Below are 26316 nucleotides of genomic sequence, written 5' to 3'. Positions count from 1 at the left end.
TTTAGGCGAAGCCCTGCTGCTGTAGTACATCAAGATCGTCACCACGTCGTCGTGCTGACGGAACTCTTCCCCGACACTTTGCTGGATCGGAGTCCGGGGATCGTCATCGAGCTGAACGTGTGCTCGAACTCGGAGGTGCCATAGTTTCGGTGCTTGATCGGTTGGATCGTGAAGACGTACGACTACTTCCTCTACGTCGTGTCATCGCTTCCGCAGTCGGTCTGCGTTGGGTACGTAGACAACACTCTCCCCCTCGTTGATATGCATCACATGATCTTGCGTGTGCGTAGGAAATTTTTTGAAATTACTACGAAACCCAACAGTGACTCCCAAAACGATAAAACTTAGAAGGTGTTGGGTTCGATTCTTGAGAGTGGCAATCTGGCAATTCTTTTATTTATTTTGTTTTTACAAATAACAAAGAACAATTTGTCTAATTAATACTCCCACTGATTCAAAATAAATGTCGTAGTTTTGAACTAAGCTTAGTTCAAAACTAGGACACTTATTATGGATCGAAGGGAGTATTGGATATGGATTATCATTGGAGAACAACATATTATTACTTTACCGTACATAGCTTAGAAAGTATATATTTTATGATGTAAATCCCATCTTTGCTTAAAAATGGTATTAATCCACATAACTTTTTTTGATCCACATTGCTTTGACTGAAAAAAATCTTGACCACACAAGTTCTACTACCCTGTGAAACTCATGTTGCAATGAAAAAGTCCTAGTCTGCTCCTAAGCTCAAATGAGCTCGGGGTGAACAGTAAAATTAAAAATTGTTAAGGACTTCAAAAAATTCTAAATATTTTTTTTGCAAAAAAACTTTGATAATTGTTTTGAGTGTCTTAATTTTTTCATCATGAAATAATATTTGTGAAAGTCATGAAAAAAATCAGCACTTCAAAATGTTTTCAAAAATAATATTATTGATTTTTTTTCTTTGCCATGATTTCCAGGAATGTGATTTCATGATATGTTTTTTGCAATTGCACAAAACACTCGTCAAAGTTTGCCACCAAAAAATTCTGAATATTTTTACTATTTCATTATTTTACTGCTCATAAGAGAACATTTGAACTCGGGTGTAGAAACTCTGCGTCCCCTATTTTTATGTGTGCTAAAGCGAGTCAGGGCCAAAATCAGCCACGATCCTAGTTTTTTACTCCCTCCGTCCCAAAATATAAGAACATTTTTAACACTAGCATAGTGTAAAAAACGTTCTTATTTTGGGACGGAGGGAGTATCTTTTAATTTTGCAGATTTGAAAATTTAAAGAGATAGAGGACGTGAACCATAAACTGGATCCACGTTCTGTTTGCACCTTTGTGTTTTGCTGCATTGGCCAGGTGATAGCTACCATGTTTTTCCCTTTCATAAATCTCCCTGTTTCAAGTTGCTCTACATTGTTATGACCTGGAGGAAGAGCTTTCCGTTGTAGCCGTCCATCTACCATTTTTTTTTTGCTTCAACCTTTTGCGTTCCAAATGACCTGGGCGAAAAGCTAGAATCCACCCACGACGTCATGCAGGGCCATTCCTGTATGTGCACCATTTCCCTAGCGTGTACGCTCCAGCATTTCCATGCGCCATAAATACCGCTCCCGTCCAGACGTTGTCCAATTGGCCCATATAACAGCAGCAGGCGTGCTCGTCCGCCATATGGCTGCTCTCGGTAAAATATGTATTTTTTTTCTTTCAAACCCTCATAAGCTATTACTCAGTTTTAAAATATGTAAAACTTAGATACATCTATTTCTGCGATGAGTAATTTGAAACGAAGAGAGTACTTCGTGATCGTCTCCCCTCAAGTGGCAAACCGACATGGGCATGGCAGTGGCTTTCTCCCCTTTGCACGGTGCCTAAATCAGAGAAGCATACCTTCTTAATCGTGTGCCGCCTCATGCTTCTTGTGGAGTACTTGTGTCCACGAGCCACTCGAGGCATTAGTAGCAGGCCTCGGACTTGAACAACTTTTCTAAGCGCCCAAACCCGCCTTATAGGAAGGAGAAAACACCTCAAAAAAAAGGAGAAGACATCTCTTCCGGGGTGTTGTTCGCGGTGATGATCTCAACCATATGGATGACTCGTATTAGTAGTGTGTTACTCAGTGGTATTTTTCAACGTTCTACCGACTATGTTTGAAATGTTGGCTTTTTATGCAGAACAAGGATTGGCGTTGCGTGTTCGGAAGACACACCGGGGCTAGGTGGCCCTCCTCCGGCTGCCCTTTCTCATGGCTTATCAATCCTTACTCACGTTGCTCGTACATAAACAAAAAGTATGATGTGAGAAGTAATTAATAAGGAGACATGCAGATGGTGTAACATAAGTCTAGTCATAGTGGGGAGTAACTTAGACTGTTACCACCTTCATAGTGTGAAGTAACATGTATGTGATACTCCCTCCTTTCCGGTTTATAAGACTCAATTCAAAAATCTCACCAACCAAGGTACATGGTGAGTGGTGGAATACTTTTTGTAGTTTGCAAAAGCACCAAATTGATGCTCTTGTTTTCCTCAAAAAAGTATATTTACCAATGCATTAATTGCTATGCATGCATGCATAAATTACATGCATTGGTCAATTTTCTCTTAATACTTGCATGCAATGATTTAATGCACCTTAAAATCTGAACATGTGACGGGGAACAACCAAATTGAGCCTTATAAAATGGAAAAACTAAAATTTTGAGATAAGCCCTATAAACTGGAAAGGAGGGAGTATCATGCAAGCCATCATTTATTAAGATGTAGACTCATTTTGCCTTGGAATGTGTTATGTTACAGTAACATATTATGTTACTTCAATCATCTCTCTCCTCATTAAATACATGTCATGTAAGCAAACTTTTCTTGGGAAGTGTTATGTTACCTGCTATGTTACTCCCACTATGACCTGCCTAATATGTTACCATCACATAGCGGTTCCCAATGTAAAATGACCCTACAAAGTAATGAATGAAGCTCTCTATGTTATCATACATATAGCACTACCCACTATGAAGATAGTAACATAGACAAGCAACATAGCAGTATGCATGTTACAAGTCTTAGTTACTTCCCACTATGACTAGTCTCAAATGAAATCCTAATTTTTCATGGTTTTTAATCTTTTAGCAGGGTGATGGTGTAGCCCAAACCAATGATTTTAAAGCACCTAGAGAACAAGTTCAAATCCCGGAAGATCAAGATGCAACTCAGCTTATGAACTTTCTACAGATGCATCAGAATCTTCGAGATCATCAGGTGCACGTGCAACTACTCAATGATTTTGTGGAGCATATGTAGGACCTACAATGAAAACCAAAGAGCTAATGTTTGAGTTGTGCACTTACATAAATCTTATGCACCAAGACCTATGTATTTTTGAAACCAACATTTGTTATTTACATGCGACATTGATGTGTATGATGGGCGTGCATTGATTTGCATGGTTGAGATATATGGATGCGAGGAATAAGGTGTGAGGGGCCGGCGGGAGCTGTCCGTGGAAAATCACGCTAGGTCGCTAGCACGATGCATCTACCCTAGGCGGATTGGTTTTTCTTTAATTTCTTGTTTCCTTTTTTTCTCTTCGATTTTCTTTGTTTCTTTATTTATTTTTCTTTTCTTTTTCTCAAGACATGTCTACATTTTTTTATATCTTGAACATTTTTTGTATATGTAAACAATATTTTTATATTCTTTTCAAAAATATGCTTCAATGTCTATTATTTTCATACACATTGTACTTTTTAGATATGGATCTAAAAATAATACATGTTTAACATGTTTCATATACATGACTAACATTATTTCAAATATATGTTGATGTCTGTATTCTTTGTACACGTAGTACACTTTTCATATGCAACGAATACATGTTAAACATTTTTTAAATACATGATTAACATTTTTTAAGTATTTTTTGACTACATTTTCCATATACAACAAGAAAAAATTATACATGTTTAATTTTATAAAATACATGACTAGGATTTTTAAATAAAATAATTAACAGTTCTTTCAAATACATGTTTGATGTCTACTTTTTCATAAACACTGTACATTTTTAAAACAGTTCTGAAAAATTTATTTGATATAAGTTTAACATTTTTTAAATATATAATTAACATTTTTTAAATATTTTTTGCCTACATTTTCCATATACATCAAGAAAAAATTATACACTTTAACTTTATAAAATACATGACTAGCACTTTTAAATAAAATGACTAACAATTCTTTCAAATACATGTTTCATGTCTACTTTTTCATAAACACTGTACATTTTTAAAACACATCTGAAACATTTATTTGATATAAGTTTAACATTTTTCAAATATATAATTAACATTTTTACGATGTAAGTACGCTTATTTTAAATAAGTATAAAGTAAAGAGTGAATAAAGCAAAACACCTGGGAAAAAGGCGAACCTACCTGGCCCAGCCCGATTGCGATAAATTAAACATATTTATCTTATTTTAAAAATTATTTCTCATGTTGTCCAAAAATAATTGTCTAATTAAAAATAAAGTAAAGAGGGAAATTAATAATTTTATAAAACAAACTAAGGCAAACTAAATGAAATAAACAAAAAAAGGAAAGTTGAAAATCCGTAAAAGAAAAAGAGATCAAATAAATTTGGTCAAAGTCGACGAAGTTTAACTTTGGGCAAATCTTATATGTATAGTAAAAAGAACCAAATGAAGTATTGTTAAAACACTTGGACACTTGCACTAAACAACCATAGGAGTATTATTTAGCTCACCGGTACCATCCATTTCAGAAAATAAAAAGCTAGTACAATTCATGAGGCCTTCGCGGGAGAACGGAGAATTCCCCGTAAGATCGATCAGAGCTTGAGGGTGAGCGCGAACCCCCCTACCGCCACCATGACGAGAAGGAGCACCTACGCGAACCGCAGGAGGCCATTGGCGAATGCGAGGACGCGTCCACGGTCATCCTCATCCTGGGCGCCGGAGAGGCATGGAAGCCAATAGGCGATGGACATCCCGACGGCCACGATGGCAAGAATGGCGGCGAGGACGCCATAGTAGGCCGCCCTGTTTTCGCCGAACACCTGGCCCTTGGCCGACTGGTACAGCCCGACGCTCATGTCCACGACCATGGTGAGAGAATTAAATACCCACAGCTCATGCGCGAGCACAACTCGAATCGACGGCGCCAGTGTGCTGTCGCCGGTTGATGCAAGCTCCGTGATCCAGCTAAAGGCACCCGTGTCCACCGTGGTAGCGTGAACATGAAAGCCTGCTGCGGTGGCCATGCTTGGTCAGCAATCAGCTCAACACGGTGGAGTGTGGAGGGACGAGGAATTGGACGCAGCTTCAGTGCCGTAAGGCCACCTATCTTTGGGTCCCTGGCATGTGGGCCAGCCACCTGTTGAGCCTACATGTCATAAACACAAAGGCAGGTGCCATAAGGCACCGAAGCGTAGTACGCATCAGAAATGTCAGGTGATATATTTATAAGGGTTGTTCTCTGTCATGATACCACCTCGGTAGCAACTACTCCCTCCGTCCGCGAATAAGTGTATATCTAGCTTTTGTCATAAGTCAAAGTTTTAAAATTTTGATCATCTTTATAGGGAAAAGTAGCAGCATTTATGGCACTAAATTACTATCTCTAGATTCATTTTGAAAATGTACTTTCATAATATACCAATTTGATGTCATATATGCTACTACTCTTTTCTATAAAATTGATTAAAATTTTAAATTTTTAACTTAGACCAAAAACTAGATATACACTTATTCGCGAACTTAGGAAATATGAGTTTTCGTGGAAGAGACTACAATGGCCGTTTACTGGTAACAAAACTCAGTACCGAACCACCAACACCACCCCGCGACAGCCATTTTCTTTTTCTTTTGAGAAACTCCCCGTGACAGCTTTTTTTTAGGAGTCCCCGTGACAGCTATGTGTCGCCTACAGGTGACACAGTAGTAGTCCGGCCCATTAGCTGCGTCTTCTTCTTTTTCCTTTTTTCGTTTTCTGTTGTTTTTTAGGTATTCTTTGTTTTTCCGCTGGTTTTCTTTGATTTTCTTTTTTACTTCATTATGTTTCCGGCTTCTTTGTTTTTGCGACGGTTTTCATTTTTCTTCTTTATACTTTGTTTTTCTTTGTCCCTTTCTTTGGTTTTTTTATTTCTTTGTCGTTTTCTGCTTTTCTTTGTAGAGGTGAAATCTTTTGCGACGGTCTTTCTTTATAATTTGATGAGTTTATACTGTTGTGTCAAGTTTTTTTGTGTTGGTTTGATTCTTTGTAGAGGTGAAATCTTTTATGGACATCATGGCGAAGATATAGTGATTCGACGGCCTACACTTCTAGGGGATTATCCCCGGCCCGAGTACGTTCATCGATCAGGGCTTCTTGAAGGCACTTTTAAAAATTATTATTGGTAATGTTCGTGCGGGTGAAAGAGTGACAACATCGTTGCTTGCAATCTCTTTACCGTAGTCTTTGTAGTATTTCTTCGAATAGATATTAATAACGCGAAGTTGTTTAGAAGAGATTTCATTGTAGTTCTTAGTCATAGGAGTTACTTTGCATTTTTTAGATATTAGGTACAAATCAGTGTATCTTTATATCAAAGGAACAAAAAAAATTCGACGGATCAAAGGAACAAATGTTGTTGCAATAAATGCTTTGGGCTGGCCCATGTGCAGGGCGAGCGCCTGGTTTAGTTTCTTGTTTTTCGTTTCCTTTTATGATTTACCATTTTTACAAAAAAATAAAATTTTCATGATATTTAAAAAAATTGAAATTTAAAAAAACTTTGCAGTTTCTATAAAATTTCACAAAATTTGATTAATTGTTTTTAATTTGTAAAAAAATTGTTTTCGAAAATATTTATGAATCTTAAAATTAACTATATTTTTCCATTAATTTAATTTTTTTTCATAATTTAAAAAAAAAATAAGGAATTGAAAAGAAAAAAAACAACGTATAGAAAGCCACTAGACAAAACAGAGAAAATAATAGTACAAAAAAATAATCCAGAACCATTCTGAACCGAAGAAAGAAAAATAACGTGAGCCCGTTTCACACTGAAAGAACGAACATGTGTCCAATTCCTTCCAACTAAACGGCCATCACGCATATATGCAATTAACATTCGACAATTAACTAAGATGCGGATAAGATGCATTCATCTTCATCACATACTAATTGAGTTCAGAAAAGATAATACTACTAGTAGTGAGGTTTCTGCAATTTCCTTATTCTTCTTTAGCTTAGTTGCGGAGAACAGAGCTGCTTCAGAACGTATTTGGCTACCCCGTCGTCGTCACGGCCACGGCCACCCTTTGCTGACACGAGATGCACCTCGCTTCAGTTTGATGACATACAACATTCCAATTAACCAAACAGCAGTATATCCAATTCCTCCAAACTAAACTAAACGGCCGCTGAGCCCGCCTCACACTAACCAAATACAGATCAAACACTTCTTCCTCAAAGAAAAGACCACACCTTCCAGTTAGGCATATCCAACCATTCAAGTTTAGGGAAAGCGGCCAACTCATTACATACATGATCACCCTTCTTGCAGCGGCCTGCGTGCACGAGGCTGAGTCCTCTCCCTCTCGACATTGTCGATCACGCGGTTTCCCGCCACCGCCACCTGGGAACGACAGGAGGAACTTTTTCTATGAAACTGAACCACTGGGTCTCTTTCATAGTACATTTTCTGGTCATGCCGGTGTGTTCTGCTGCACGTCTGACGTGACGTGGACCTGCCAAATGCCCAAGCCCAAATGCTAGCTTGCGTACGTCGTGCCAAGTGGTGCTGCTGCGAAAGATAGCGCGTTGCACGTCGATAATGCGCTCGCGAGGCCAGAGCCCTTTATTTATTTATTTTCTGTTTCTTGTGAGAACTCTATTTGTACTTCACAAAAAAATCTGAAAAAAAGTGTGCTTATACATATAGTTGTTTTAACGGTTCCACGTCGCCTCGGTCTAATCTTGTACATGACTCTTCTCGACATTGTAAGGTGTTTGAGCTTCAAAAATCAAAAAATAGATCACTAAAGTACGAACTATACATGATGTTGATGGGGGTGGTTCATTCGGATAACGCGGAGAATAACACTCCCTCTGTTTTTATTTACTCTGCATATTAAAGTTGACTGAAGTCAAACTTCATAAAGTTTGACCAAGTTTGTAGAAAACAATATAGACATTTATCATAATAAATCTATACGATGTGAAAGTGCATTCAATAATAAATCTAACGTTGTTGATTTGTTATTGTATATCTTAATATTTTTGTTTATAAACTTGGTCAAAGTTTGTAAGGCTTGACTTTGACCAAAGCTAATATGCGAACTAAATAAAAACAGAGGGAGTAGGGAGTACATAGATACACCTCGTACAAAATCGAAAAAGGGTTTCCCCTGCTTTGTATTCCAAAGCAATCAACATTGTACAAAAGAAATACATAAAGTCTGTCAAAATCACATACTGAAAATAGATTTAAGCATAACTTAGGCAGGTAAGGTCAGACAACAAAAGGCAAGTAACAGCCCCTTCTGCAACTGCTAGAAAAAGCGCAAGGCGTAATCACTAGCCTTGGGGCTGGGACATGGGCGGCGCGGTGCGGCGGCCACTTCGCCAGATACAGCTGACCAATTAACCACTAGCATGTATACAATACAGTTAGGAACCAAGAAATCAGAGAGTAAGCAGAGTTCCTGATGCCAGTGAATGAAGAAAGAAAAAACCTGGAGATTGCGTTAAATACTCTCCCTCCGTGTACCCCCCGTGCCCCCCCCCCCCCCCCCCCCCCCCCCCCCCCCGCGAGCGGGGCGACCGGGGCGGCCCTCCCTCCCCTTGCCGCCCAGCCCCCTCCTCCCGCCGCTGCCGCCGGCTGGCGTGGCCGGACGTTGCTCGCGCAGCGCCGTGGCGAGGCCGGCGGCGGCGGCCCTCTTCCACTTCCCCTCGCGGTTCCCCGGCTCGGGCGGCGGTTTCCGGCGATGGTGCACCTCGGCGGGCGGTGCTCCGGTGTAGATCGGGCGTAGATGCGGTGGCGGCGCGACCCTTTGGCGGCGGTGGCGGCTGGCAGCGTGGGTCGGCCAGCGGAGCCCTGCAGGCCCAGATCTGGGCCCTTTTGGGTCCGATCTGGGTCAGGGCGGGTTGGTTTGGCCTCCGGCGGGTCTCCTCCGGCTGGGCTGTTGGGATGCGGTCGTTGGGATCGGCGGTTCCGCGCTGCGTCGGCTGCAGCGTGTCTGCAGGAGCTTAACGGACCCGTTCTGGGCCCGGCTGGGCAGGGGGTCCGGCGTGCTCCCGCGCCTGCGTCTGGTCTGCTACTGCTTGTGCTAGTGGAGGTTGTCCCCTCTCATGTGGTTGTGGTGCTCCCAGTCCCTATCGGCGGTGGTCTCGTTTGGTTCGGCCGGCCTAGTGTCTACGATGGAGAGACGACGGTGGTGTCCTCGTGATTGTGGTGGCGCAGGGTGGTGGGCGGTTGGCGTGGTGGAGCCGCCGGTTGGTCCTGGGTTGTGGGTTTGAGGGGCAGGGCGAAATCCCTCTCTGGTCCGCCCGGCACCGACGCGGTGACGCCTGCGGGCGCCATCAACCTTCTTGAAGGGCGTCGGGAGTACCTCTCCCCCGCTTCCCTCCGTGTACCGGGAGAAATCCTAGGATTCGTCCGGGCAGCAGCGCCGTCATCGTCGCAGTCCTTTTTGAAGCTGTTGCTTGGTTCGCGGCGACTCGATGGCATTGGAGCATGGTGAATGTCTCCGGTGGGCGCAACGGTTGCGGGATGCTTCAGCTTTCGTTCATCCGGTGCTGCCGGCATTTCTTTCTCTTACTTTTCTCTTGTTTTTCTTTTGGGCATGGTTGTGCTGTTTGCCCCAGCGTCGAACTTCTGGTTGTATGGGTGGTTGCTATATTAATATAGCGGGGCGCAAGCCTATTTCAGTAGAACAACTTAAAATCAGTAGTATAGCCTGTGACTGAATTTTCTTCAGCATGCATTTCAACCAGGAAGTTTGATACTATAACTTTAAACTGGCACCAAATCAATACTTTTCAGCTACGGAGTGCAAACCTTTCACCCCTTAATTCTGCACTGCATTGTACTAATTAAGTTCAGAAATGAAAAAGATAGCACTAAAGAGCACTTGCATTGGACTACCACTATGGCAGATCGTGTAGTGATGGTTTCTGCAATTTCCCATTCATAGATGTTCTTCAGCTCCACTGCAGAGAAACAGAGTTTGCCCATTCATAGATGATAGATCGCGCTTCTCACCAACATAGCTGCTTCAGAACGTACTTGAGCACCTCCGGCATCGTCATCTTTCGCCACTCGCCAAGGTTCCAGAGCTCTGACGCAGGGTACCTCCCTCCCTCCGTGGTTGTGCTCCACTGCTCCTGAAGCGCCGCACTGCACACGTGGTGCCGTGTTCATTCTGCAGCCGTGTCAGTTTGGCATCATCTTCATCGTCTGTCTTTTGAATGATGCAGTTTGACGATGCAGTGGAACACAGGTTTATACGAGCAAAATGTTCTTTCTTACATTCAAAGAAACAAAACGAAATTCCCCACTTGCATTGAAAGAATCAAAGCATAAAGAAGCAAAACGCAATAGCGATACAGGTGCAGTTTCAGCTTGGCAAAACGAAATTCCCCACAGGTTTTTGCTGTATCAAAACCTCGCTGGATGATATCGTTTAGGGCTAGTTCTGTGTTTGGGTGTCCTTGGATTTTCGCCCCACGTAAGCTGCTCGAGGACAAGTGCTTGCAGTGGGTTTCCCAAGGATGCGTTGAATTCGCTTTCCCCTTTCTCGCCTCCTTAGTAACTGCAATGGTGAAAACTTTGTATTTCCGTTATGTCAAAATAATGGAAAGGGGTTATGCCCGGTTTAAAAAAAAGTTTCAGCATGGCAACGCCTCAGGCCCAAGCTCAGAAAGAAACACAACGAAATTCATCACTTCCACTCAAAGAATAAAATCGTGCCAAAACGAAATTCATCACTTCCATTCAAACAACAACCGTGCCACGCAGGTTCACTACATTAAAGGGCCTCCGGCCCCAAGTTCAGAAGGAGATAAACGAACTGTGTTGGTTACATCCAAAGAACAAACCATGCCACGCAGATTCAGTACAATGAAAGTCTCTGGGAAAGTTCAGAAAGAAATAAGACGAAACTCGATACATTAATTCCAGGGCACCTGCCCAAAGAAAAACAAAACACTTCCTTCACCAGCTCGCTACAGACCATGGCACACTTGCACATCTTCAGCATGGACAGGCCTCCTCAGCTTAGTATGACTCGTGCTTTGCCAGCCGAAAAGATCCGTGCCACCAGTCCTAGGCTGACACCATTTTGCCGAGTATATAATATGAATTAGGAAACACAGTTTGGTTTATGGAAAAACACATGCTGAGAAATTAGGTATAGATGCCAATATTCTTGAACTCTAAAAGGACGATTTTGATAATCTAAGTAACCATATGGCGTTTCAATGCATGAATCGAATGAGTCAGAAAATTGTCTTGTGAGAATATGGACCATGGTTGACACAATCCGAGACAATACTAAATATCCAACCAGTGGACAGTGTTCAGATATACCTTGCCAGCCATCTACTACCTAAACAGCGTGTAGATATCCAGATCTTCGCCATGAAGTCGTTGGTGCTGCTCTTGAAGCCCAGGCACCCAACGTGAAGAGATCTCTTGCATATCCTCGCCCAGCCCCAGCCGCTGCAAACTGTCCAATCTCTCTACATGGCTTAAGTTTGGACAACCACCCACATGCAGCTCTGCCACTTCAGGGAGGTTGGAGACCTTCTCTAGGCCTTCACAATCCTCAATAACAAGGACCTCAGAGAGCACTGGGCGGTCCTCCACGGCCTTCAAGCTGTTTAGTCCTATTAAGGTGAGCTCCTTCAAACAGGTGGTGCCCTTTCCAAGCTGTTGCGGGAGATCCCTCAGCTTCGGGCAACCGTGAAGTTGCAATTCCAACAAACGAGGCAGCAGTCGCACCCTTGCAGGTTGGGCATCCTCTTTTCGGATCTCAGCAGCTCCATCCACTCCGCTTACATCAGCAACAACTTCTTCCTCAAAAAAAGACCACTCCTCCCAGTTGGGCATATCTGCGAAGATCAACCATTCAAGTTTTGGGAAAGCAACAAACTCATTACATACATGATCACCCTTCTTGCAGCCAACAAATTCAGGTCCAACCTTGGCAACTGCATGTGCTCCATCAATTCTCACATATTTCAAGTTGGGTAGGTGCCCGATCGGTGGAAGTTCCTCACATGATTGTACATCTATGAGTTTCAAGTATATTAAGGAAGACAAACAGGTGGTACCAAACCAGGTGGGATACCGCCGACCAAAGAATCCAACAATAGATAGGTCTTCCAGGTTGTCTGGAGGTATTAGCTGCTCAAAGACCTTCTCAGTATTTCCAACATCTTCTTCTGAATATGACCCCTCTCCACGTTCAGTCCACTTTAGGACTAGTTCTTTTAGATGTTTTTTGTCCGTCAGCACTGCATTTGTACTAGAATGAGTTGCTCTTTCCAATTTAACCATGCCAAGATGCCTCATCTGCGACCAAGAAGACAACTCTTCCAACTTCCATCCATCTTGTACAAGTGCATCATCACTTCTATCACCAACAGGATAATATCCTAAATAAGTGAGGAGCTTCAGTTTCCCCATGCCTTTTGGAACTTGATTGATTTCTGTGCCATAAAGATCAAGACATCTTAAACTGCACAACAATGTAATTGCCAAAGGAAGACCATGCAGATCATTACACCATTTCAAGCTCAATACTTGAAGGTTCTTTAGGGAGCCAATGGATTCCGGAAGACAAGATATGCCAGTATAATCCAGATTAAGTAGACGTAGATGTATCAATTTTCCTATATATCCTGGAATGCTTTGTACAAGTGAGTAATTCAGTACCAAAACACGAAGAAGCAGAAATCTCTTGAACAATGTATCCTCAATTCTCCATGGACCCTTAACAGTTAGGAAAGTCCTCACCTTAACATCCACCTTATCCACTCTAGGTAAAACTAACATATCCTTCTTAATAACAGCAGTAACACGTCTAAGTTTTGACATATTTCCACCCCTTAATGTCGCAACATCTCCAATAAAACATTCTTCTCTTGATATATTTAAAGCAAGCTGTCTTAAGAGGTCATGCATTTTGCATTCATCCTGGTCAAAATTTATCATTTCTGGCTGGAGGAGATTTCGATGGATTAGCTCGTAGTAGTACTCTTCTGCTATGTCTTCTATTAGTTGACCTTGCTGCTCCTCGATGAAGCCTTCAGCAATCCATAACCAGGTAACTTCATCACGTTCAATGACAGAATCTTCAACATACAAAGCACAATAAAGGAAACACTGCTTCAAACGATGCGGTAACTCATCATAGCTTAGATACAAAGCTTCTTCTATTTCATCCAAGAGGATGCTCTGAGAGCCAATAAATCTACCCAAATACCTTTTCCACTCATTCTCTGTTAGTTCTCTGCTTGACAAAGCACTAGCGGTAACCTTGATTGCAAGAGGAAGGCGACCACACTTATGAACAATCTCAATCCCTGTTTTTCTTAAATTCTGCACTTCCTTTTCTTCCTCGATGTTCATGCTCTTCCAAAGTAGCTCCCATCCCACTTCTACTGCCATGAGATCAACTTGATGGGTATGGTCTATACCTATTCTCTTTGTAATTTGATAATCTCGTGTTGTTACCAATATTATTCCGACACTTGTTTCGTGAAATGCAGGTCTCAGTAAATCTGTCCATACATTGGAATGCCACACGTCATCAAGAACGAGAAAGAAACTCTCGCCTTTAATTGTTTGTGCAAGATTTCTCTGTAGCTCTGTTATGCTTTCTCCTTGCTCACTATGCACACCAATATTCCGGAGGACCTCTTTCAAAAGAGTTACTTCACTGTAGTCTTGCGAAACAGAAATCCATGCGTGCATCTTGAAGCTTCCTTTTATTTTCTGATCATTGTATATTTTTTGAGCTAGTGTTGTCTTACCAACTCCTCCAGTTCCAACGATACCGAGCTTGTAAGACTTGTATTCCTTGTGTGCAAGCACTAAATCCACCAACTTCATGCTAGAATGTATGATCTCCTTCCCCACAAGGTTGGGCTCAACAAGATTGGAACTTCTTATCAGTTTGGATGTTGGACCATTTCGAGTAGGTTGTGTACTACTGTTGAAAGTCGAAAATATCTTGTCATTTGCAATGTTCTCAATCTTTTTGTTCAGGCTTCTAATCCGAGTAGCAACATCACGGCGTGGCACGATGTTGCAAAAACAAGAGGAAACTGAAAGGCCTTTACATGCAACTGATTTGCCTGATGATGGTGAAGGGTGGCCAGCAAGTAGCTTGCTTCCTTTACATCTAGCCACATCCAAGATTTCATCAACATCATATATAACATCTCTCAGTTGACCAAGCCAATTGTTTACTGCTTGCTCTTTTATCCTCCTTTTCTCAGCATCGTATATACAACACTGAATTAGTTCCACTCGCCGCAGCAGTTTTGTGAGTTCTTTTTCCACCCCTAGGATTAGTATGGCCTCATCTGTGATGATATCTTTCAACTTATTGGCACATGATCCAAGCAAAGATGCTAGAACGGCTGCCATCAAACAGATGAAATTGCGCGCACAGGGGGTAGATCACCAAAAAATACCAGGGTGACTTGTTCCGTAGATGGCAAAAAGTGAAGGCTGAAAATGAATGCACAAGGTATGTTAATATGCTTTCACAATGACAAACGTCGTCACAATGACAAACGTCTCTCTTTAAAATTATACTGGTGTATATAAGGCTTACAGGAATTTAGAATAATGGAGCTATGCAACATACAGATTCAGGATTAGGGCCAAGTACTGAATTATAAATTCCTGAGTTGGCATTATATTCTTTTATATGATTTGTGCTTGCAAATTTTAACGTGTGTTTGACTTTCGTATGTTAAAATTATTTATTATTATTATTTTTGGCTCAGTTGAATAGCCATCAGATTGCATCTGCATAGCAGCCAACTCACTGAATGGTGCACTGAGTTACAACATATACAGATTAATCATCCAGCTATATATTTTTATTTGTCAGATCTATCTTAACCCTAAATCGTTTTCCCAGATGGTAGTCCAGAAATCATGATAATTTGTTACAATGTAGTCATGAAAGTAAAGTTGCAAGCTCTGAGTACGATAGCAAGTCTTACCTTGCAAACTAGTCTTCCAGCAAGGAAAAATCGTCAATAATAAAATTCAATAGTTATCATTTTGAAGACACAGTTTACTCCAATGGTCAGCCCATCGCTACTCTTAAGATCTCGTAAGATTGAGCCCAAGCCAGATTTAAAAATAGATAATAGAAGATTATCAGTCAATCACCAAGAGAGAACCCTGCTGCTACATCTTCAATACATAATAGAAGATTATCAATCAGCTAGTGAACAAAAGGAGTGTTAGAGATCCAGTAGTGCAGAACATTGAGACCCAATATATACCTGAATACATGCCGGTAACAAAACTGATAAGCCACTGCTGAGAGTGCTGCGAGATCTCGGAGAGCGGCGCAGGATCAGTTCAATCATAAGTGATCTGTGGAGCAACATGAACAACTAACAAAAGCGACCAACATGAAACTTTGCCTGCGTGCAGTGGAGGTACACTCTGATTAACTGGAGAAGATGAATGGAACGAACAAAACCGTCAGATTTGTTGATGGCTTACCAGATCTATCGGCAGCATATTGGAACCAAGCAAGAGCAAATAGTGGTTGGATACTACTTTTGGAGCCTGCGGAAAAAGATGCAGACTCTCTGGCTAGCAGAGTCTACAAAGGCAGCCTCGAGTCTTGTGAAAGAAATTAGCAAGTTGCCCACTTGCTGGCTGCTTAGTGGCATCGCTGTTTAATTAACTGGTAGCTTTCGTCAGTGCCAATAATAGATTAAGTAAAGTAATAACACTTGCCCGTACAAATGAAAAGATTAACAAGCTTTCTCGGTCTACTCTATTAGTATTGTTTACCTCGAGATTCCATGGGGACACGTGAGACCCCCTGCAAAGAGTTATTGTTTTCACAGATACCTGCAAACTAAATAGATTAAGTCTGCTGACATGCCCAACACAGCACATATATATTGTTTAGACACAACCTCTTGTAAAAGGAATCAATGTATCTATGCATTGTATCAAATATCATAATTGACGGGAGCATATATTGTGAACATCGCGTAGTAGCTACTTGTTTCTTGAAACACTAGGATAAAACAACACAAATGGTGGTCTTCTTCTGGCTTAAGGACACACCGGTCGACACATCCACTCCTCCAACAGAAATGAAGCAACTGATGCCAATACACACCGGTCCAAACATCAATTATTTGGTCGAGACCTTACATTTTCTCGCTGAAAGAAGAGTAGGACTGACATCAATTAGTGCAATTTATCTAACCGGCCTGTTACTCTGATGGACCGACAGACCTTGGGACGAGGCGGAAGCAGCAGCAGAAGCAGCAGGAGGAGAGACGCATCGTGGTCGCCGCAGATCTTGCATGCCGGTCGGCGTGCAGGTGGCGCCCTCGGCCGCGAAGCAGCTGGCTGCGGCGAGCGTGGACGAAGCCATTAATTGGTGGGGGCGAGGGCCGCGCAGAGGAGTGAGTGAGGGTAGCGGAAGCAACCGAGAGGAATCGCTGGAAGATTGTGTGGAGGGGAGGGATTTCAGTCGGAGGGGGAGGACGACGACGGCCGGGCAGAGGAACGGCGGCTCCGTTCAGGCGATGGGGAAAGAAAACGAGGAGATGCAGCAGGCCAACCCAGCCCTGTAAACAACAACGGTTTCTCGGGCCGACACCACTCGCTTCAGCAGGCCCTAAACAAGCCCATTTGGGTCAAGGTCCAACAAAAGAAATCTCCAAAGGTTCGCGACATTCTTTGAAACACGAACACTTTTTTTTAAACAAATTGGTTTGAATTGTCTCAAAAAAACAAATTGGTTTGAATTGTGAATATTCGTAGGCACGAACATTTCTAAAAATAAGGATTTTTTTGGAAACACAGACATTTATTAGAATTTGGGAACACTTTTTTCGAATTTCAGGAGAAAATTTCAAAAACGTGATTTAAAAAAAACACTGTGAATACTTTTAAGCACGGACATTTTTCGAAAACACAAGTTTTGGAAACTTTCTTAAAAACTTGTGCACATGTTTTAAAAACCTAAACAAACAAAAAAACCAGTAAAAAGAAAAATCCCGGTCTGAAACATTCTACAATGTTCTTGAAAATGGTAACATAATGTTCACTTTTTATGCTAGATAATGGGCCGTCCCACCTAACGCTCGCTTCGATCCTCCTATGTGAAAGGCCAGCCTGTCTGATGCAAAATGCACAAAATAGGATTCACCATCAGGGGCTCCTTCAATGAGAATTTCGTCATTCAAAAATCACTACCATGAAGAAAGTGTATCCCAAAGATTTCATTGTAATTTTTAGTTGTACGAGTTACTTTATAGTTTCTTGGATCTTTGATTGTACTTGTAAATTGTATTTTTTTTTGAAAAGGGGATTCCCCGGCCTCTGCATCAGAAAGATGCATACGGCCATGTTATTAACCAAATAAAGTAGTGTCAATATGGTTTCAAAGGTCTCTAGAAGTAATAAAAAAGCACAGAAAGCTCACACAGAGCCAATAAGGGCTAGAAACACCAACTAGCCAAGAAAAGACGCCACAACCGGTTGGCTAAAACTAGATAGGGAAACTAATTGCCTATCCTATTACATGACCGCCATCCAAATCGGTTGAAGATATCCCGAACTACCATCTCCCAGCGGAAAGACCCAGTAACCAAATGCTCCCTGGCCTCCGTCTGGGTGAGTAGCGACCACGAACGGATCAGAGCCGTAGTTCGGAATATGACCTGCAAAAAATGTATACATGATATTCTGTTAAAAACCAAATCATTTCTGCAAGTCCAGATAGTCCACAACAAAGCACAAACTCCAACCCGAATATGTCTCGCTAAGTCAGGCTCAATCCCATTAAGCCATGTCCCAAATAACACATTAACAGAATTCGGTGGATTGATATTAAAAGCAATGTGGACCGTCTGCCAAAGTACCTTGGCCAACGGGCAATCAAAAAAGAGGTGTTTGATAGTCTCATCCCGATCGCAGAAACTACACCTAGTAGGTCCTGTTCAATTACGCTTTATCAAGTTGTCCTTAGTTAAAATAACTTGTTTATGGACAAACCACATAAACACTTTTATTTTCAAAGGAACTTTGACATCCCAAACATGCTTGGACGTAGGAATGGAGTTCGAATTAATAACATCAATATACATTGATTTAACCGTGAATACTCCAGACTTAGTCAATTTCCAGCGTAATTCATCGGGTTGTTGTGAAAGCTGGACCTCCATCAGTCTCCTAACTAGACGGAGCCATTCTTCCCAACGATTGCCCGCTAGCGTTCGTCGGAACTGAATATTAAGGGGGGTAGATTGAAAGACCGATGCGACGAACACCTCACGTCGTTGAACAATGCGGTACAAAGACGGATATTGGATGGCCAAGGGTGTCTTGCCGAGCCAAGTATCCTCCTAGAAACGTGTACTCGTGTTGTTTCCAATAACAAACTTCGTCCTATTAAACAAGGACTGTTTGACTTTCATCAGGCCTTTCCAGAAAGGTGAATCGGTCGGCCTGACTGTAACCTGGGATAAAGTTTTTGTCTGGAGGTACTTGCTGCGAAGGATTTGAGCCCACATAACATCATTCTCCGATGAGAGCTTCCACAGCCACTTGCTAAGAAGGCATTTATTCTTAACTTCTAGATTCTCAATACCTAGACCCCCTTGGTCTTTCGGTCTACAGATGATATCCCATTTGGCAAGCCGATATTTTCTTTTAAGCTCATCACCCTGCCAAAAGAAACGCGATCGATAGAAGTCCAGTCTCTTCCTAACACCAACTGGGACCTCAAAGAACGATAGGAGAAACATTGGCATACTCGTGGCACCGAATTAATCAGGATTAATCGGCCTCCGTATGACATGAGCTTACCCTTCCAGCAACTCATTTTCTTCTCAAATCGGTCCTCGATGCACTTTCACTCTCTGTTTGTCAGCCTACGATGGTGGATTGGAATCCCCATGTAAGAGAAGGGTAACTCTCCCAACTCACACCCAAACAATTGCCTATAAGCATCCTGTTCGTCTTTGGCCCTACCAAAACAGAACAGCTCGCTCTTATGAAAGTTAATCTTTAACCCGGTCAATTGTTCAAATAGGCATAACACAAGCTTCATATTTCTCGCCTTGGCCAAGTCATGCTCCATAAAGATGATTGTCTCATCAGCGTACTGAAGGATGGATACACCTCCATCAATAAGATGAGGTACCAATCCACCTACTTGACCATTTTCCTTAGCTCTTCCTATCAAAATTGCTAACATATCCACTACAATGTTAAACAGGATAGGGGACATCGGATTTCCTTGTCTTAGGCCTTTATGTGTCTGGAAGTAATGACCTATGTCATCATTAACTTTAATTCCCACACTACCTTTTTGCGTAAATGATTCAACCTGTCGGCGTCAGGCTTCATCAAAATCTTTCATACGCAATGACTGTTGGAGGAATGGCCATTTGACCTTATCGTACGCTTTCTCGAAATCCACCTTAAAAATTACTCCATCTAATTTTTTGGAATGGATTTCATGGAGTGTTTCATGCAGGACGACCACCCCTTCAAGGATATTTCTGTCCGGCATGAAAGCAGTTTGGGACTGTTGCACCACAGAATGCGCAATCTGTGTGAGCCTGTTAGTCCCGACCTTGGTGAAAATTTTGAAACTAACATTGAGGAGACAGATCGGCCTGAATTGCTCAATTCTCACAGCATCCGTTTTCTTGGGAAGCAGTGTGATAATCCCAAAATTCAAGTGAAATAATTGAAGCTGTCCAGAGAACAGATCATGGAACATAGGTAGTAAATCCCCCTTAATAATGTGCCAACACTTTTTATAGAACTCTGCCGGAAATCCATTCGGTCCGGGAGCCTTATTGTTTTTCATCTGTGCAATAGCATCAAACACCTCCTTCTCCGAGAACGGGGCAACCAAAATATCATTATCGGCAGCCGATAGCTGGGGCACATCCTCAGTCCTGGACTCATCGAGGGACACACAATTATCCTCCGGAGGTCCAAATAACTGCTTATAATAATCGGTAATATATGTTTTTAGGTTATCCTGACCTAAAATAGTGCCCTCGTCTTGCTCAAGCTGAAAGATACGCTTCTTTCTGTGCTTGCCATTAGCTATCAAATGGAAGAATTGAGTATTCGCGTCCCCTTGGACCATTTTGCGGACTTTAGCACGCAAAGCCCACTTCAATTCTTCTTCGCGGAGCAGTTCTTTCAACCTCTTCTCCGCCTCATTTTTAACCTGAAGCTCAGCTGGCGATAAAATAGTGGATTCGGCCTGTATGTCCAGGGCCTGTATAAGAGTAAGGAGTCTATCCTTTTCAATCTTATATACACCACTGAGGTGCTTAGCCCAACCCCGTAAGAAACTTCTCAAATGCCTAATCTTATTCCGCCAACGCTCTATTGCAGTCTTGCCTCCTACACCTCTATCCCATTCCCTGGCAATCAAGTCCACGAACCCCTCACGTTCAAACCATGACATCTCGAAAGAGAAGGTGTTCTTGTTACCCACGTGGTTCGGCTCCCCTGAGTCCACGAACAATGGGGTGTGATCAGATATTCCCCTCGAAAGAGCTTGCACCGTAACCAGAGGGAACTTTTGTTCCCACTCCACGCTCGGAAGAACTCGATCAAGTTTTTCATAGGTAGGGTTTGGCAGAGCATTAGCCCAGGTAAACTTTCTACCAGAAAGCTCTATCTGTCTCAGATCCAAGCTTTCAATAATGGTATTGAACATAAACAACCATCTGCCGTCAAAGTTATCATTGTTCTTCTCCTCTCTCCTTCTGATGATATTGAAATCACCTCCAACTAAAATTGGAACTGTTCTGACCCACAGATTCGAACAAGGTCCGCCAGAAACTCCGCTTTAAGCTCGGGCTGTGCGGCACCATAAACCGTCACCAAAGCCCAGTTAAAACCATCTATCCTAGACCTGACTCGAAACTTCACCGCGAAGTCGCCCATCACTACACTTCGGACTTGTAAATTGTAATGATTCTTTTGTTTCAATAAAGTTATTACGATTATCTAAAAGAAAAGGGTTCCCCCAATCCCCGTTGACGGGCGAACTGAGCATTGTTTGCTAGCTAGGGCAGATGGTGCACGCGGTAGTTTGTGTCTTTTCCTTGTTCTTATTCAGCTCTTTTTGCAGAGCATAGTTCAGATATCTGCGTCGAAATGCAATTTCATCTTCGCTTTCCGCCCTTCGCCCAAGTCCAGAGCTCCGGCACAGGGTACCTCCCGCAGGGGTTGTGCTCCCAGACATCGGCAGCATCCACCTCCACCGCACTGCGCACATCTCCTCGCTGTGTTCAGTCTGCACTCTGCAGCTATGTCAGTATGGCAACAGCCAGGAAAAAAATATGTACAAAATTATTATTGGTCCTGATTTCAGTCAGAGAGTCCTTCCGATAATGCAGTTTCGCCATACGACGGACCGCAGGATTACAGAAACAAAATGCTCTTCCTTCACCAGGTCACACACACAAGTTAGGCCATACATACAGGTTACACATGTTCATTGTAGCAAGCCTCAGGCCCAAGCTCAGCAACAAAATAAAAAGAAATGCATCACTTCCATTCAAATAATACAATCACGTGAAAATAAAGTTTGTCGGTTACATCCAAAGAACCAAACTGTGTCACACAGGTTCAGTACAGCAAAGGCCTCTGGCCCCAAGTTCAGGAAAAAAATAAAACGAAACTCGTCGGAAACTGAAAGCATACCACATGGGAGGTTTAGTACAGCAAAGGCGTCTGGCCCGAACTCAGATATAAACAAAATGAAATGCGATACAGTATTCCCAAAGGAAAACAGAATACTTCATTCACCAGCTTGGTACGCATCATGCTACCTGTGCACCTTCAACATTGACAGGCCTCCTCAACTTAGTATGCCTCATCATGCTTTGCCCGCTCAAGTGAACTGCACCTTCAGTCCAGCCTATAATAGAATTTGGAAACAAACCCGTAGTAGTTAAGTGGTTTGCTATGATGAGCATATTCTATGAAACACATAAGCAACTTAGAGCAACACACAACACTTGATAACTTGTATGCATGCAATCTGCTGCCATGAGCATGTACAAAAGCTCTTTTCAAATATGTACAAGCACAACAGATTTAAGCATTTCTCGTGCATCAGAATAATATTTTGAAGCTTGCAATTTTATGCATCCAATGAGGCAAAAAATTATGGTCCAAAGAATCAAAGACACAAAACAAAATGTCCAACCAGTATATATGCAGTGTTCATACCTTGTGTTTTCATTGCCATCTAACTGGTAGACAATGTGTAGATATCCAGGTCATTGCCATGAAGTCGTTGGTGCTGCTCTTGAAGACCAAACACCCAGCAGGAAGATATCTCTTGCATATCCTCGCCCAGCCCCAGCTGCTGCAAGCTTCCCACACCCTCCACATGGCTCAAGTTCGGACAGCCATGTACACGCAGCTCTGTCACTTGAGGGAGGTTGGAGATCCTCTCCAAGCTTTCACATTTCTGAATAATAAGGAGCTCAGACAGCAGTGGGAAGTCCTCCAGGGCCTTCAAGTTGTTTGTTCCAATTAATCTGAGCTCCTTCAAGCTGGCGGTATCCTCTCCAAGCCGTCGCGGAAGAGCCCTCAATTTATGGCAATTGAAGAGATCCAACACCATCAAACGAGGGAACAGTTGATATCCTGCAGATCGGACATCATCTTTTCGAATTTCAGCAGCTCCATCCTCCCCCCCTTCATTCTCAGCAGTTTCTTCTTCAAAAAAAGACCACTCCTCCCAGTTTGGCATATCCATGATTATTAACCATTCAAGTTTAGGGAAAGCAACTAACTCATTCCATACGGGATCACTGTTCCTGCAACCAACAAATTCAGGTCCAACCTTGGTAACTGCATATGCTCCATCAATTTTCAGATATTTCAAGTTTGGTAGCTGCCCAATTGGTGGAAGTTCCACACATGATCGTAAATCGGTGAGGAGCAAGTGTATCACTGAAGACAAACAGCTGGTACCAAGCCATGTGGGATAACGCCGACCAAAAAACCGTGAAATAGTTAGGTTTTCCAGGTTGCGTGGAGGTATTAGCTGCTCAAGGACATTCTGAGCATTGCTAACATCTTCTTCGGTATATGGTTCCTCTCCATGTTCAGTCCAGAATAGTCTTAGTTCTTTTAGATGCTTTTTGTCCGTCAACACTGTATTTGTACTACAATGAGTCACCCTTTCCAATCTAACAAGACCAAGAAACCTCATCTGCGACACAGAAGATAACTCTTCCAACTGCCATCCATCTTGCATATCAACATTATCACTTCCGTCACCAACAGGAAATGCTCGTAAATCAGTCAGGAACTTCAATTTTCCTATTCCTTTTGGAACCTGATTTATTTTTGTGCAGACGAGAACAAGACGTCTTAAACTGCACAACTGGGTCGTCGCCCAAGGAAGACTGTGCAGATTCTCGCACCATCTCAAGCTCAGAACTTGAAGGTTCTTTAAGGAGCCAATGGATTCCGGAAGACAAGATATGCTAGTATAATCTAGATTAAGTAGGCGTAGATGTATCAGTTTTCCTATATAATCTGGAATGCTTTGCACAAGTGAGTAATTCAGTACCAGAACACGAAGAAGCAGAAATTTCTTGAATAGTGTATCATCGATTCTCCGTGGACCATTAACAACTAGGAAAGTCCTCACCTTAATTTCCATCTTATCCATTCTAGGTAACACTACTTTACCCTTCTTGCTGATAGCATTAACACGTCGCAGTTTTGACATATTTTTACCACTTAATGTTTCAACATCCCCAATAAAACATTCTTCTCTTGATATATAGCAAGCAAGTTGTCTCAAAAGGTCATGCATTCTGCATTCGGCCTGGTCAAAAATTACACTATCTGGATGGAGGAGATTCCGATGGATTAGCTCATAGTAGTACTCTTCTGCTGTGTCTTCTAATAGTTGGCCTTGTTTCTCCTCGACGAAACCTTCAGCAATCCATAACATGGTAATTTCCCTACGAAGAATGATAGTACCTTCAATATACAAAGCACAATAAAGGAAACACTGCTTAAGACGATGTGGTAATTCATCGTAGCTTAGATACAAAACTCCTTCAGTTTCATCAGAGAACATGCTTTGTGAGCTAGCATACTTTTCCAGAAACTTTTTCCACTCATTCTCCGTTACATCCCTGCCAGCCAAAGCACTAGCAATAACCTTGATAGCAAGAGGGAGGCGGCCACATTTGCGAACAATCTCAATCCCAGTGTTTCTTAAATTCTGCACTTCTTTCTCTTTGTCGATGTTCATGTTCTTCCAAAGTAGCTCCCATCCCACCTCTACTGACATGAGATCAACTCGATGGGTATGTTCTACACCTATTCTCTTTGCAATTTGATCATCTCGTGTGGTTAGCAATAATACTCCGGCGGTCGTTTCATGCAATGCAGGTCTTAATAAATCCATCCATACATTGGGATGCCAGACGTCATCTAGGACAAGAAGGAAACTCTTTCCGTTGATTGTTTCTGCAACCTTTCTCTGTAGTTCTGCTATGGTTTCCCCTTGCTCATGATGCACACCAATATTTCGGAGAACCTCTTTCAGAAGTGTTACTTCACTATAGTCTTGCGAAACACAAACCCATGCCTGTTGCCTGAAGCTTCTTTTTACTTTTTGGTCATTGTATATTTTCTGAGCTAGTGTTGTCTTACCAACTCCTCCTGTTCCAACAATAGCAAGCTTGTAAGACTTACTTTCCTTGTGTGCAAGAATTAAGTCAACCAGTTTCCTGCTAGAATGTATGATCTCCTTCCCCACAAGGTTGGGCTCAACAAGGTTGGAACTTCTTATCAGTTTGGATGTTGAACCCTTTCCAGTAGGTTGTGTACTACTGTTGAGTGTTAAAAAAATCTTGTCCTTTGAAATGTTCTCTATCTTCTTATTCAGAATTCTAATCTGAACAGCAACATCACGACGTGACCCGATGTAACAAAAGCAAGAGGAAATTGAAAGGCATTTACATGCAGCTAATTTGCTTGATGATGATGAAGGATGGTCAGGCAGTAGCTTGCTACCTTTACATCTGGCCATATCTAACATTTCATCAACATCATATATGACATCTCTCAGTTGACCAAGCCAATTGTTTACTGCTAACTCTTTTGTCCTCCTTTTCTCAGCATCATATATACAACATCGTATTAACTCTACTCGTCGCAGCAGTTCTGCGAGCTCTTCTTCCACCCCTAGGATTAATATGGCCTCATTTGTAATGATATCTTTCAACTTATTGGCACATGATCCAAGCAAAGATTCTAGTATGGTTGCCATTGATCAGACAGATTGAATTCAGTGCTAGAGATCCACCAGAAAACACCAACGTGACTTGTTTTGCAGAATGGCAAAAACTGAAGGCTGAAAATAAATACACAAGGTATGTGAACATGCTTTAAAAATGAGACAAGTCTTAGAAGATATTGACAGATATCACTACTGATTTGCTATTTACTGAATAAATCTAGCATAATGAAGCTGTAGGGCCAAGTATGTTGTAAAAAACCCTAAGATGGCATTCAATTTTCACTTTTTTGTACTCATAAATTTACATGTGTCTTACTATTGTAGGCTAACATGATTTTTTTTTGTTTGGTTTGCTCAGTTGCAGGGCCAGCATACACAACAAACCACAAAAAAAGTTGCATTAAGTTATACTTTAGTCTATTAAATAGGCAGATGAATCAAGTTTTTGTTTGTGTGATCGATCCATCTTGTCCATGAATAATCTTACAAGTTTTCTTACATGCTAAGCTTAGAAACCACAATAACTTATTCCATTTATATATCAATTATTATTTTATTATAAAACAAGAGGCAAATGAGCTACCACGTTCCTCCACAGAGTCAAAATTATCTCAGCCATTAATCATATTAGTGTAATGGCAGAGATTTATAAAATAAAATAAAATTTGTGTGGTACTGACCCGTGAGAAATACCAACAAAGTACAGTGGATTCGTAAAGCATTTGCAGTGCACATGATGACACCATCACCATGTAAACGTATAAGCGCG

The 26316-nt window shown here is 41.9% G+C and overlaps 2 protein-coding genes across 6 annotated transcripts; both read right to left on the bottom strand.

The window, feature by feature from the left end:
• Window positions 1–10961: 10961 nt before the first annotated feature.
• On the bottom strand, window positions 10962–16828 carry LOC125542539 (putative disease resistance protein RGA3). 5 transcript variants are annotated; one of them, XM_048705610.1, is made up of 7 exons: window positions 16340–16828; window positions 16058–16117; window positions 15761–15947; window positions 15535–15678; window positions 15247–15442; window positions 11591–14743; window positions 10962–11331 (listed from the first exon to the last, which is right to left on the bottom strand). In XM_048705610.1, exon 6 carries the CDS (start codon window positions 14657–14659, stop codon window positions 11606–11608), a length of 3054 nt encoding a protein of 1017 aa, XP_048561567.1. In that variant the 5' UTR covers window positions 14660–14743; window positions 15247–15442; window positions 15535–15678; window positions 15761–15947; window positions 16058–16117; window positions 16340–16828; the 3' UTR covers window positions 10962–11331; window positions 11591–11605. The 5 variants fall into 5 exon arrangements, with proteins under 5 accessions (XP_048561567.1, XP_048561569.1, XP_048561570.1 ...); XM_048705612.1 differs by having other exon boundaries at window positions 15761–15935; XM_048705613.1 differs by having other exon boundaries at window positions 16514–16828.
• A 4972-nt stretch (window positions 16829–21800) lies between these two features.
• On the bottom strand, window positions 21801–26305 carry LOC125542538 (putative disease resistance protein RGA3). The gene is made up of 2 exons (XM_048705609.1): window positions 22502–26305; window positions 21801–22187 (listed from the first exon to the last, which is right to left on the bottom strand). The coding sequence occupies exon 1, from the start codon at window positions 25575–25577 to the stop codon at window positions 22521–22523; it is 3057 nt and encodes a 1018-aa protein (XP_048561566.1). The 5' UTR covers window positions 25578–26305; the 3' UTR covers window positions 21801–22187; window positions 22502–22520.
• Between the last annotated feature and the right edge of the window lie 11 nt (window positions 26306–26316).

This window comes from Triticum urartu, chromosome 3 (genome assembly GCF_003073215.2).
Source record: "Triticum urartu cultivar G1812 chromosome 3, Tu2.1, whole genome shotgun sequence".
Classification (NCBI taxonomy): domain Eukaryota; kingdom Viridiplantae; phylum Streptophyta; class Magnoliopsida; order Poales; family Poaceae; genus Triticum; species Triticum urartu.
This window is presented reverse-complemented; position numbering and strand designations above follow the sequence as displayed.

Excerpts from the sequence above, each read along its gene's own strand:
- LOC125542539 (XM_048705610.1), bottom strand. The coding sequence starts at position 14,659 with ATGGCAGCCGTTCTAGCATCTTTGCTTGGATCATGTGCCAATAAGTTG.
- LOC125542538 (XM_048705609.1), bottom strand. The coding sequence starts at position 25,577 with ATGGCAACCATACTAGAATCTTTGCTTGGATCATGTGCCAATAAGTTG.